General features: G+C 44.8%; 2 protein-coding genes across 3 annotated transcripts; one reads left to right on the top strand and one right to left on the bottom strand.

Moving 5' to 3' along the window:
- The first annotated feature begins 543 nt into the window (after positions 1 to 543).
- LOC119341319 (PH, RCC1 and FYVE domains-containing protein 1-like) lies at positions 544 to 8,514 on the top strand. 2 transcript variants are annotated; one of them, XM_037613196.1, is made up of 10 exons: positions 544 to 743; positions 1,451 to 1,603; positions 2,338 to 2,424; positions 2,814 to 2,903; positions 3,856 to 3,936; positions 4,097 to 4,282; positions 4,367 to 6,400; positions 6,652 to 6,798; positions 7,628 to 7,905; positions 8,000 to 8,514. In XM_037613196.1, exons 2-10 carry the CDS (start codon positions 1,553 to 1,555, stop codon positions 8,106 to 8,108), a joined length of 3,063 nt encoding a protein of 1,020 aa, XP_037469093.1. In that variant the 5' UTR covers positions 544 to 743; positions 1,451 to 1,552; the 3' UTR covers positions 8,109 to 8,514. The 2 variants fall into 2 exon arrangements, with proteins under 2 accessions (XP_037469093.1, XP_037469092.1); XM_037613195.1 differs by having other exon boundaries at positions 1,437 to 1,603.
- A 3,922-nt stretch (positions 8,515 to 12,436) lies between these two features.
- Positions 12,437 to 13,599, bottom strand: LOC119337790 (transcription factor ILI5-like). The gene is made up of 2 exons (XM_037609978.1): positions 13,347 to 13,599; positions 12,437 to 13,158 (listed from the first exon to the last, which is right to left on the bottom strand). The coding sequence occupies exons 1-2, from the start codon at positions 13,458 to 13,460 to the stop codon at positions 13,006 to 13,008; spliced, it is 267 nt and encodes an 88-aa protein (XP_037465875.1). The 5' UTR covers positions 13,461 to 13,599; the 3' UTR covers positions 12,437 to 13,005.
- Positions 13,600 to 13,845: the final 246 nt, after the last annotated feature.

Genomic DNA, 13,845 nt, shown 5'->3' with positions numbered 1-13,845 from the left:
ATCAAAATGCCGTGGTCCTGCACATCATATTACAGAATTTGTATAGCAACAGATTACAGTAATTTTCTTGGAATGATGCCATGCGAATGACAAAACTGCATCTGATTTACTGGCGACACGCTTCATCGGATGCATTTGGCCAGCGCTTCTATGCCGCTGGATCCGAGTGTCGTGTGTATATAGGTCAAGAAACATTGTTACCACGTGACACATGTGGTAAGCAATGCAAAAAAAGAAAGGCCAAGAAACGCTCGTGTGCACAGCAGTTTCCATTTTCTTGACAGTTATCGTCATCAGATTACAAACGTTTTGTTTCCTCCGTACGCGCGCTAATCCTCCTACCACCAGTGAAGCACGACGCACCGTTTCCACGAAAGCCCCCGCAAAACGCTCGATCCCCACCGTCCATTCACCCCACAGGCCACATCTCCACGGTCCACCCTCCCTGGCCCATGCACCCGGCCCACGGCCACCTCCCTGACTGAGGCCGGCGCCCTTCTTCCGCGACGCGCGACGCCACAGAGTTCGTTTGCCCTCCTCCCCCCCTCTCTCTCCTCCGCCGCTCCGCCCGCCTTTCTCGCCCACCGCACACGCGTCGAGCAAAACCCTCGCCGATCGCGCCCCCGCCCCCGACCGGCCGGAGGAATCCGGCCGCCGAATCACCTCGCCGGCGCCCTTGCCGCGCCGACAAGGATCGCCTCGGCCACGTCCAATCCAGCCATGATTCGGGATCGAGCTTTGAGGTAATCCCATGTTTTTGGGGGGCGATTTGCGAGGGCGGCCTGGATTGCGGCCGAAATGTATTCGTGCTGGAGCGGTTTTAGGGTTACATTTTAGTCATTGGGCTGTATTTTTCTATGCCCTGAATCCCGCGTCCACGTTTTGGGGGATGTTTTCCCCATTATTTTGCTCACATTTTTGTGAAATTTTGGGCGTTGTACAACTAGTGTTGCCTTGATGCGAATCTGTTCCAGCCGTTAGTTCAGGGAACATTCGTGCTTACCTCTTTGTATCTACTTGTGCAATGCTGATGCTGGGTGCCACATTCATCCTTACATGCATCTTGTATCCACTTGTGCAATGCTGATAATGGGGACATGCTTTATCTTTTATCTAGAGATAATCTCCTGCTGAGAGTGATTGACTTTAGGTCTACCACTACCTTGATTGAATTATGTTATTTGATTGAAGGCAAAATGTCTAAGCTATTGTGCTCCCACTTTACCTCAGCATTTTTTTCTTCCCAGATGCCATGTTGGTAGGCATAGTGTTTACTGCCGATTTGAAGCTAATGTCAGGCATATTTGGAGTATGTACCTAAAAGTTCCTATAGTTTATCTATTCCATATGCTTGCGTAGTGTAAAAATGGGAAGAAATGAATAATTAGCTGTAGTGCTTTGTTTGAATTAGTGATTCAGATTTTATAATTCTGCAGATCCCTTGCTACAGGGTTTGCCTTTTGTGGTATTGGCTTGGAGGAAGTTATGTGGCTGCGACAGACATGTGGTGTTGGACTGTACTCAGTTTGCGGCATATGACTCTGGGTATTGCATGGCTGCAGATTATTCGAAGAACGATCCCTTTGAGAGGAATGTGGAACAGGTAACTGTTTATCAGCTAGGTGGAGTGGGTAAACTGATGTGTAAGAGCCGAGCCTATCTGGCCCATTTAGATGTGCAACTCCACGATCCAAGTTCAAGTCCACCTGGACTAGAATTTTGGTTCATTTCTTGTTTTTCAAAGAAAAATACCAGCTTCCTCAGTATTCTCATTTTGCCGAATTTGCAACTATTCTAAATTTCGATTTTTTTTAAATCATGACGTTGTGCTGTATAGTATGAGCACTTCTATTTAATACTACACATTTGTGAGAATTTTTAAATATTTTTGAAAGGCTTTCTTTTTGCAATTCACGTGTATGCACCCATGTTTACTTCCGTATTTTCTGACAATAACCTTCAAGCAGTGTAACATGGCTTGATCTATTATTGTCTGAATCCTATGGCATGGAAAACAGAAAATGCAAGCAGGTGGTTTACAGGTTTAGCACCTGATGCAAATTGCAAAGTTGTCGGTTTAACAACATTTTGGTGGTGGGAAGCTGGAAGCATCAATCATATAATGTCTTATCTAAGAGTACCAAGAGCATGTAAATTATAATATCATTCTAATGATACAGTTAAAACTTATGAAGGCAGTGTATGTGAACCAGCATTAACATAAGAGGATTAACTTTGCTTTATTCTCAAAATTGTACTTTTATTTTGCTCTCGTACTGTGTAATGGAATGACCTTCTCATCTTCTATCACTCAACGGGGACCTTTTGAATTGCTAGGCAATAACAACCCTGAAGAAAGGAACACACTTGTTGAAATATGGGTGGCGGGGAAAACCAAAATTCTGCCCATTCAGACTTTCCAATGTACGTACCATATATCTTCTTCTGTGAATAACAAGTGCTAGCCTATTTTGTTGTATTATCAAATCAATTAGATGAGATAGTTTTTGGTTGTTTCTCTACCATTTACTTGTAAATTCTAAGTTTTTAACCATTGTGTTTAGCATTTTCCTGAGACTAAATCTCTTACATTTGGCATGCAAGTCCTCCATCTATTGATTCTCAGATAGATAATGCGGGCTGAGGAGACATACATAATGTGCAAGTGCCATGTACATTCTGCATCATAGGATCTTCTGAGAAAAACCTGCATATGCCAAAAGAATAAACACTGTGTCCTAATGTTTTATGTCAAAGAACATTTCATTGGTAAATCTTGTGCCTATGACTTTATCATTTTTTACTGTTCCTAGGATGAGACCATGCTCATCTGGTACTCGGGGCGAATGGAGAAGAAGCTAAACCTTATTCAAGTATCGAAAATAATACCTGGACAGCGTACGGTATGTCTGTACTTGGATATTTTGCTGTTTTATGATTATGCGATTCACCTCATCAGTCCTGGAAGGGTTTTCTGTTTTAAGCATGATCAACTGTAACAGGGATTAGTGTTAGTGCTCATGAACACGTATACAGTATGTGTATATTTTCATTAAGATAGACCGGGTCAGGGCCAAATATAAGACAATGATGCTATAAACTTACAAACCATTCGCCTAAAGGGTTGGGATAAACTTCATAGTCATAGTTCATCTGTTGAACTAAAATAGGAAAATGAAGAGAACAGTCAAAGTCAATCAAAGCTTTCCAACCAAGTGCCACTGAGTCCCTTCCTCTCTGATGGACTGGGTAAGCTCTCTCTGTTTGTTTTGCCAGTTTTTGTCAAATCATTGGCTTACTTAACCTACTGCCAAACCACAAAATTACAATAGTGTGAAACTTTCTGCTGATCTTCGGTAACCTATTCCTGCTTATTAGCCACCAGGTCTCCAGCCTGGAAAATTGCAGTCGTGCTAAATTTGATTCAATGCTACTCCTTAGGATTCTGAACAAGACTTCCCTAGTGGCTGGGTAGGCCATGAAGATGTGCTCAGCTGTCTCCATTTGTTGAAGACCGTATGAACAGTTACCATGTTTAGGTTGTCTGCACCGTTCTCGTTGTTGATTGTACTACAGCCAAGCTTTCTAAAGCTGCTTCCCACAGGGAACAAAAATTAAATCCCCATGTTCTAAGACAGAATAAGCAGTTGCCATGATATGGAAGCACTCGCTACTATACTCTTTTGTCTTGTTCTTCCTTTTTATTTTACTTGTCACATCATCATGCTCACTTGTCAACTCCTCTTTTTATTTCGAAATTAGGCCACTTGCCAGCTCTGTTCAGCTACTTTCGTGATAATCAAGAAATATCTGGCAAGATGAATAAAGTGTTTCCTGTGTTGCTTTCTTTGACAGGCTATCTTCCTGAGACATCCAAGACCTGATAAAGAGCATCAATCATTCTCCCTTATATATGGGCAGAGATCACTGGATCTGGTGTGTGAAATTCATCTCTTTGTTTGTAGTCATGCTTAAATTTGTAATCCCATTACTTTTCTACATACTGATCAAAGATAAATATTTAGAACACAACTCTAATGATGCTGTTATGAACCTTCCATTAGTTTAATAACCCTCAGTAGGCAATTTGTTGCAGATCTGCAAAGATAAGGACGAGGCAGAAGCCTGGTTCGTTGCTTTAAAGGCAATTATTTCACGACGAAACTGTAAGAAGTTGACAACAGAAACAAAAAATGATAAACCATCTTATTGCCCAATTAACCAGATGCATGGAGATTTACCATTGGCATCTTCTTGTTATAGTACTGATGTTGGAAAAAAGGTTGGTAAGCACTAAGGAGTGATTTCACTATGCACATTCATTAGTTACCTATGTATATTTATATCACACTTACAATCTTTGTAGGTATCAAAAGGTGTCCAACAGTGCGCCACAAATCATGACGCTCGTCCATTTGCCAATTTTGGGAATATTTTTTCTGACGTGATATTATACACCGGGCAGGAGAGGAGTAGAGTTAGTACAGGTTCAGTTAGTTCTTCTAACTCCAGTATATCTGGAAGTGCAGATACCTCAGATGGGGGAGTAGCTGTCGATAATAACCTCAGAGTTAGCTATTCAAGTGCAGTAAGTTCATGCAGCTATGGCTCAGGTGATGATTTTGATGCAATGGGGGATGTTCTCCTTTGGGGCAAGGGAGTAGGTGATGGCACGCTTGCTTATTCTTCACATTTATCTGGAAACTTGTATGGACCTAGAATTGATGCATCTTTACCAAAGGCACTGGAATCAACAGTTTTGCTGGATATTCACAAAATAGCTTGTGGGAGTAAGCATTCGGTTCTGGTTACTAAACAAGGAGAAATGTATAGTTGGGGTGAAGAGTCAGGTGGTAGGCTTGGGCATGGAGTTGATACCAATCTTACCCACCCTAAGCTTATTAGTACCTTGAGTGGAATTAATATTGAATCTGTTGCATGCGGGGAATTTCATACTTGTGCTGTTTCTTTTTGTGGGGATCTCTACACCTGGGGTGATGGAATGCACAATTTTGGTCTTCTTGGTCATGGGAATGATACTGCTCATTGGATTCCAAAAAAGGTCTGTGGTCCATTGGAAGGATTGCATATCTCATCGGTATCATGTGGACCTTGGCACACAGCCGTAGTGACTTCAACGGGCCAGTTGTTCACTTTTGGCGATGGAGTATTTGGTGCATTGGGCCATGGAGATCGCCAAAGCACAAATGTTGCAAGGGAAGTGAGCTCTCTAAGAGGCTTACATACTGTACGTGCAGCTTGTGGTGCTTGGCATACAGTTGCAATAGTTGAGGTTGTAGATTCTCTAAATTCTGCCACATCTTGTAAACTATTCACATGGGGAGATGGCAATAAAGGTCAGCTTGGACATGCTGACAGGGAAACCAGACTCATCCCAGCCTGTGTGGAATCACTTCGTAAGCTTAGTTTTTGCCAAGTAGCTTGTGGCTATGACTTTACGGCGGCCTTGTCAACTTCTGGGCAAGTGTACACAATGGGCAGTAATGCTTTTGGACAACTTGGAAATCCGACGATTGATGGGAAGCACCCCACTGTTGTTAAAGGGAGCATCTTCAGCAGTTGTGTTGAAGAGATAGCCTGTGGTTCCCATCATGTTGCTCTGCTGACTTCTAAAGCTAGAGTTTATACTTGGGGCAAGGGTGCGAATGGTCGTTTAGGGCATGGCAATAATTTTGATCGGAATACTCCAACTCTTGTTGAGGCTTTGAAAGATAAGCAAGTGAAGAGTGTGGCATGTGGTACAGATTTCACTGCTGTTATATGTTTCCATAGGTGCACATCTGGTTTGGATCAGTCACTATGCTCTGGCTGTCGTTTGCAATTTAGTTTTATAAGAAAGAGGCATAACTGTTATAACTGTGGCTTAGTATATTGCAAAGCATGCAGCATGAGAAAATCAACAAAAGCTTCTTTGGCTCCAAATTCGAACAAACCATATCGGGTATGTGATGAGTGCTGCACCAAACTTAATACGGCCGGGGATGCTAAAAAACTGCAGAACTCAAAGCCTCTTGATGGAAACCCACATCCTTTATCCAGTGAAGCAACTGATAGAGAAAACACAGTTAAGAGTTTGCGAGTGCGTCTATCTAGGTTTTTGACCATGGAATCATTCAAGCCTGAAGGTAAATACTCGAGGAATAACAGCCGGTTTCCTCTTCATCATTCAGGAAACTTAAGCCTTGGTAGCATAGGCCATTCCAAGGAGTTGGCTTCTTTGTGCATTCCTACCTCGACGGCATTACCCCTGTCCCGTGGTCCGATTTCACCACATCCTACTAATAGATTAACTACATCTGTCCTAACATCACCAGACTCTGCCTGTGCGTATCCGTCAAACAAAAATATGACTGAAGAAGTTGCTACATTACAATCACAGGTAACCATCATCATCGTATACAATTTTGCAATTTCATCAAGATTCCAAGTGTTGTCCTGCGATCCTCGTTTCTTCAATGTTTTCGTAGGATGACAGTTCTCTAGGCAGCATATATGATCATTCAGAAAATTAGAATTAGATTTCCAATCGTTTGCTTGGGAGTTAATATATGTACTGCTCGATCTTTACCTTGGAAACAATATTGACTAACAATTTCTCACACAGTGACCTAACCTGATCGATTCTCGTAGGTGAAAGAGCTGACATGTAAGTCTGAATTACTTGAAGCAGAACTTGACAGAACTAATAATCAGTTAAGAGAGGCCAGGACTACTGCTGCTGAGGAGAACTTGAAGTGCAAAGCAGCAAAAGAAGTTATCAGTTCCCTTACTACTAAGGTAGTTTTCTTTTTCTTATATTGTCAATTCTTGGAGTGCAAACATATCAGTTGTATAATCCTAGGACAGAATCTAAAGCTGTCTTGTTCCGCATTGGGCCAGCACATTATTTACTTGAAGTTTCTTTATCATCTTGTATACATTTGCTTTAGGTTCTATACCTGCAAGTTGAAATGCTGACATACTGAAAACAAAAACTGGGGAGACCAGAGAACATTGAACGATAGACGCAGCGCATCACGGATACAAATTTTGTTTTCATGCTTACAACTAGTAGGTCCCAGCTAGTGCAACGTGATGAGAAGTGGAAGCACATGGTATTACTGTTTTCAAACCATCAGATGGTATCACTATAAGCTTTAGCTATGAATCGATGCTGATAACCTTAAATTCAGCTAATTTCGTGTCCCTATTGCAATCGATGTTTTTTTTTTTTGAATGAAAGAGATGCCACCCTCTCTGATTTCTATTAAAGCAACCCATCTGGTTCACAAGCATTCCTAGGCACTACAAGTATCAAACATCCCCTGATCGATCATTACATGACTAGCAACATATAAGCTAGAAGCAAAAGTAGAAAAATACCCAAACCTCTTATCAGAGGCAGGTTAGATCAACAGGTCTCAACAACTGGCTAACTGACTAAAGCGAAATAAGAGAAAACAGCAAAAGGTACCAAGGCATCCAGGAACAAACAGCAACAAGGTTTCACAGAGGAGTTCCGCCACTGGTGATCTGAAAAACTCATAGTCGCCAACCCTGTTGCAATCGATGTAATAGACTTAATGGTTACTTCGTCGTTTAACGTAAAATTATTTTGTGTTTTCAGATCAGAAGTATAACCGAAAGAACACCCGAAGAGTGTCCTGTCAACGACACCTGGACCAGTCAAGTATCTAAGTTGTTAGGAAGTCATTTCTGCGAGAATCATTTGAACGATGTTTCAAGGTCACCTGATTCCAGCGCCCACCTGGCTCATCAGTCGCCTTGCAAAGGGAACAGCATTGTAGCAGACATGGAATGGACTGAACAGGTTGAACGTGGTGTATACATCACGCTATTTCGCTCACCAGCAGGTCATAAATACCTCAGGCGTGTCCGTTTTAGGTATGGACATCTTATCCTGTTCTCATAAACTCTACTTATACTCCTTTTCCCGTCGTGGATTTACCTATTGATTGCTTCTTTTGCTCACCCGAAGCAAGAGGCATTTCACGGAACAACAAGCAGAGCGATGGTGGGCCGAGCACCGGCCAACTCTACACCAGCAGTATGGTATCCTGACTGGAGACAGTATCATCCCGTCGTGAACATCCCAAGCAAAGGGATAGGATTTTATCATCAGCTAACTGGTGTGTAACGCGTAACTTCTTCTGGCAAATGTACATATTTACTTGTCTGGTCTCTGTTCATCGATTTTTTTTTTACATGCCTGGTGGATTCTGTGAGCGACCAGTTTTTAGTGGTCCTCCCAACAGATGCATTGAGGCAACGTGTATGCTGTATAGAGCTAGAGCTTTCCTGCCCGACGAAGTCAGTTTTGTTAATGGTGGCTTCTCTCTGTACGACATAAATAGTTTTAGGCAATATTTCCTTTTTGTCTTTGGTTTAGTGGCACTCATGTACGTAGTTGGCTGAAAATATCCATGTGAAATACTCGAATGGATTGGACTTGCTGGACTTGAAAGTAAATTACCTGGGTTTCAGGTTGAAAAATGGTGGGCAATGGTGTTTTACTGCTCTGCTTTTCGGCCGAAATGCTTAGTTTTCAGGTTCTCTGAGCAATTCAAGATTGCCTGTCATCAGGTTCTCTGAGCAATTCAAGATTGCGTGTCATGATTTGTTTAGGCAATGGTGAGATTTAGGCTGAGTATATGCGTGACTGGACTGTTTTTGTGACTAGTGAGCTAACTAAAGATAAACTCGGTAGTCGTTTGTCTTTTGTTCCTCTTGTTCGCACATGCACGGTCGTTGACCTCAGCCATACCTAGGGCACAAATAACTCAATAACTTTGGCGCCACTCGCGAGTGGCTACCAACTCAGCCCCCGTTGCATCATACTTCCTTCCTTCTAAAATATAATGTGTATCATCCTTTTTAAAAGTCTAACATGTGCAAGTTTTTAGATGGAAAAAGAATACCAATATCTACAATACCTAAATTTTGTATCGTAGATGTCAATATTTTTTTCATAATCATGGTCAAACATAAAAGTTTGACTTGCATGAAAATAGATGCATCTTATATTGTGGAACGGAAGAAGGGAATATATAGCAATGCCATTGGAATGCCAGTTTTCAGTGACCCATTGTATATGTATCTGCATCTCATCCTCTTCATTCTAGCCTTTGAAGTGACGCCACATCTTTTGTTTTTTCTACGTGCGTGCTGCCGGGTTTTTATCCCGTGGCATAATTAAGCAGTGGCTTTCTCACAGTGCTCCTTCCCAGCCGTATGAAGAGTTTGGTATTTCTAAAAGCAAAAGGGGAGCACCGTGGCTCGAGAAGAAACAAACAAGTAGTACTAGGCTACTACACAAAACCGACTGATCCATCGTACGAACCCACCCCAGCCGGGCCTACGCAGCTCTACCACCATACTGATCACTGCTAAACCGTAGTAGTACGTATGATCACCGGCGAATGAAAGGCCGCCGAAGCCGTGCGCGCACTACAGTCGCCCTTGCTCGGCTAAAAGACAGGGCCGGGTACCGTGCGCAGCATGCGCACCGTCCTTGCATCGTACGCGCGCCGGCCGGCCACAGCTGACGGACGCCGGAGGACAAAATCACTGTTTTGACCCTCTGTGCTAACAAATTACCGAATTGACCTCGGTTGCAAAAAAATTCCTAATCTGACCTTTTTTGGTGACGCCAACATCCCTGGCGTCTGGGTTGCATTGGAGACGCCAGGGACCCTGGCGTCTGGTCCCTGGCCCGTACGACCCGCGACCATGTTGACCAGCTGACGTGGCAAAGGGGCCAGACGCCAGGGTCCCTGGCGTCTGGTCCTGGTAAGGGTCCAGACGCCAGGGTCCTTGGCGTCTGGCCCTGGTAAGGGATAGTAATACATGTTTGTGTAGTTACTGCATGCAGGGAACAATTGGCGGTTGAAGAATCATCCCGTGCTGTGCAGTCCTGACGTCTATTGATTGATATAGCAGGCCAGGTCCATCTTGGGGCGCATTCTTGCACTCCGATAATTGAGAGGGTGCGAGCTCAGCTCAGCTCAGCGTGTTAATGCACAAGTCTTCTCTGTCAGAGCAATGGGTCCTAGATAGAGTGATACTGTAGTGATAACCTAGCAGTAAAATCATTGGTGAGCTCTTAGACCAAGGTGCCTAAAATAATCGGGGCAATTGTCACATCCTCCTCTCAACGGACGCATGCATATTCTAGTACTTGGGAGCGCAGAGATTGGTTTGACAGCCATAGGTAAAGGGCCTTGCAATAGTACTCCTAGTACCACTGGTAAGATAAAGATCATTGCTGAAATTCTAACATATTACTATTTACCTTCGTCTTGGTTTATTAGTATTTTTGTATTATGTGTCAAATTTTAATCTTAAATTTAACTAACGAAATATTAATGCATGTACAAAAATTTAATTGAAAACAATGTTCAACTATAATGCAACGATATAATTTTTTATGACATACATTAATATTTTGTTAGTTAAATATCTAGTAAAATATTGACACAAAATACAGAGAAGACTTATAACCCAGGATGGAGGCGGGTCAGTTCTTTTGGGAGAATCGCCCCCCTCCCCAGCTTCTCACAGAAGCGTCACTCCATATATATTTTTTACAATCTTATCTAGCACTGGACAAACGAAAGTGATACTTGTTGGTCTATCGTTGAACCATGGATATATTTTTAGACGGGGAATATATTAAAATCAAGCATATATCAATTACATGCAGTCTCTGCATCAACAAGATGTCCAAAACATCTAGGATGCACCGCAAAAAGAAAAAAGATAGAAAAAGGAAAATAAGACAACATCTGAACTACAAAGAAGGTTTTTCCAAAAACAACGTCTTCAGGAAAAAAATGCACACACGTTGTCATTGCCGGATCAAACGTCATAGGTTTTCATCCCTGGAAAAAGACCACGTTCCCAAAAGCAAAGCCTTCAACAAGGTCATCGTTATGCATAACCATGGATACACTAATATAATTACCTCATGAGTAAGGGCTCTCTACTTGCAGTAGGAGCACTACTAGTATTATTACTAATTAAGTGAAGCAAGATGAAGTGAGCATTGCTATTCCGACTTCAATTTGAGGCAAGAATGTTCGTCCCTTGAGGAAGAAGGGATGCTGATTCCACGTCCAACTCTCGCAGCCATTGACCCATTAACACGCCAAAGTCATTAACCCGTCCTCCTACAGATACAGATAGGAGTATTCCCGATTCTCGAATCTAGGCCACTCCAACTCCAAAGATCATAGTGCGCAGCGTAGCTTTGTCCATCAAGCATCGCCGGGGCCATTTAGAAAAAGAACAAAAGAAAAAGAAAAGCGTGGATCCAGTGCCAATCGATACCATGTATACGCTTTTAAGCGAAGCAGATGATCTTATCCTCGCAGATGATCCATGTATACGCTTTACAAGGGCCAGACGCCAAGGATCCTGGCGTCTGGACCCTTACCAGGGCCAGACGCCAAGTACCCTGGCGTCTGGCCCCTTTGCCACGTCAGCCGGTCAACATGGTCGCGGGTCGTGCGGGCCAGGGACCAGACGCCAGGGTCCCTGGCGTCTCCAATGCAACCCAGACGCCAGAGATGTTGGCGCCACCAAAAAAGGTCAGATTAGGAATTTTTTTGCAACCGAGGTCAATTCGGGAATTTGTTAGCACAAAAGGTCAAAACAGTGATTTTGTCCGACGCCGGAAACGCGAGGCGCGCCGTAGAGTCCACCAACAACCAACCGACGAAAAGGGGGCAGTCGTTGCGCGCCCTTTCCCTAGCCCCCTCCGACCCGTCCCTCTCCCCTCTTTCACCCGGACGACACGACAGGCCCAGGTGACCGCACACATGCGCCGCTGCCTTCTTTCCCCGGCCGGCGCGCCATGTACACATCGCCGGCCGTACGTGCTAGCAGCTTGGCTACGTACGTACTGGCTAACACGACACGCGCGAGTCTCGGGCGGTACGACCGAGTGGCCCATGCATGCACGGAACGAAACGACGACGGCATGGCCGCGCACGTACGTACGTTCCATGCCAATGCCATGCACGAGAGGAGACGGACTGACAGAGTAGTGGCCGACTGGCGCACTGCTGACCCCTCGTCGGCTAGCGAGCGGCGGCCTGTCAATTGCCCCTCCCGGATCGGCGTAAGCAATCAACCGTCTGGCATCCCTTTCTTACACCCGCGACCACCGGTGGATGGAGATGAGTGCAGAGAGGCCGAAGCTTCCACGAAAGAGCGGCCGGTAATCCTGTGCCTACTAGCAGCGACTTGAAGTATCAACAGTACTACGCAAGATAGAGACGACGGCCCGGTGGGTTCGCCATCGTGTGCGTCCGTTACTTTCTTGGGTAATCAACGAGCACACGAGCCAAGAGTGTACGTATTACTGATAATAACATAATCGGCACAACAGCAGATCTCATGGAGCTTTAGCACAGATAACATAATCAGTTTGGATTAATTAATAGTCATTCAGCCGAAGCCACGACAGTACATAGTACATACATTCATGGGTGATTGATACTGAGTAGCAGTAGTAGTATATTAGCAGTACCACCACCGGATGGGTAGCTAGCGGTCGGCCGGTTGTCTCTAGGGGAAACAACTCGATCCAGACTGCAAATAACCAAGTTTACACAAGCAAATGAAAATAAGAGAGAGGGGGAGGGGGGATGGAAACTGTGAGGAAACCGCATGCAAGGGTGAGCTAATGAAGCAGCTATAGAACTTAGCTGGCGGCCCTAGCTAGCTAATGATGGATGCCCTACCAAAGTAAATTAGACCAGCCGGCCTTAGCATGCAGTCCTCCTTAATTAGATATCGATCGATCTGCATATATATGCTTGCATAGATCGACGGACGACATATATACCATGTACTGTATGTGTAGATCATATGCGCTTAATTAGCTAGGACTGCACGAGCTGTACGTAGATGATGAACTAGCTTAGGACAATCAGCAGGAGGTGATCGATGATGATGATGAGCAGTCAGCCAGCTAGGTAGCTAGCGGAGGAGGCTGCGGATGATCTCGGCGGCGGGGCTGTTGTTGTCCATGGTGGACATGAGGTCGGAGAGGCGGTCGCTGAGGTCGTCCACTTCCCTGTGCAGGCTCTTGATGTAGCTGCACGTCTCCTTGAGCATTTTCGTCGTCGACGCCTGCATGCATTCATCCACCGATTCAGTGCCAAACTTCCATAAACCTCCCATAAACACATTAAGCTTGCACTCTGGCTGAACTAGCTAGCTAGTCAAGCTGCCTGCGTCCGTGGCTTGACTGCACACATGCTGACATGCAAGCGCGTGTGCTAGCTGCAAACTGATGAAACCAGTCGTGTCGGTCGTACCTGGCTGCTGCTGCTGCCGCGGCGGCGCGCGGTGGGGAGCAGGGTCTGGAGCCTGGAGATGAGCTCGTTGATCTCCTCCTCCGACACGGAGCCGCGCGACCTCCTGCCAGACATCGTCTTCACAGAGTAATGCAGGGCGAACGAAGGTCGGTCGATGGAGAGGCTGTGTGATCGGAAGTAGAGTGGGCGGCTAGCTGCGAAGTGCGATGGGGAAGAAGCAACGGAGACGGGGGGCTTTTATAGCTAGGGAGGCACCGGCCGGTTGGCCAGAAGCCCAGAAGACGGGGAGAGCAAAATTAAGATGGATACAACACACGGGCGAAGACGTAGGCCAAGCCAAATGCAGATTAGGAAAAAAGAGATATCTCTCTTAAGAAAAAGAGTTAGCGGTCGTTTCTTCCCGCTTAATTAGGGCATCTCCAGCCGTTCGGCCCCCCAGAGCGTCTAAATAGAGCGGCCTGGGGGCGTGCCGGCGCTAGTTCGGCCCCTGGGGCGACCT

This window comes from Triticum dicoccoides, chromosome 7B (genome assembly GCF_002162155.2).
Source record: "Triticum dicoccoides isolate Atlit2015 ecotype Zavitan chromosome 7B, WEW_v2.0, whole genome shotgun sequence".
Lineage (NCBI taxonomy): Eukaryota > Viridiplantae > Streptophyta > Magnoliopsida > Poales > Poaceae > Triticum > Triticum dicoccoides.
This window is presented reverse-complemented; position numbering and strand designations above follow the sequence as displayed.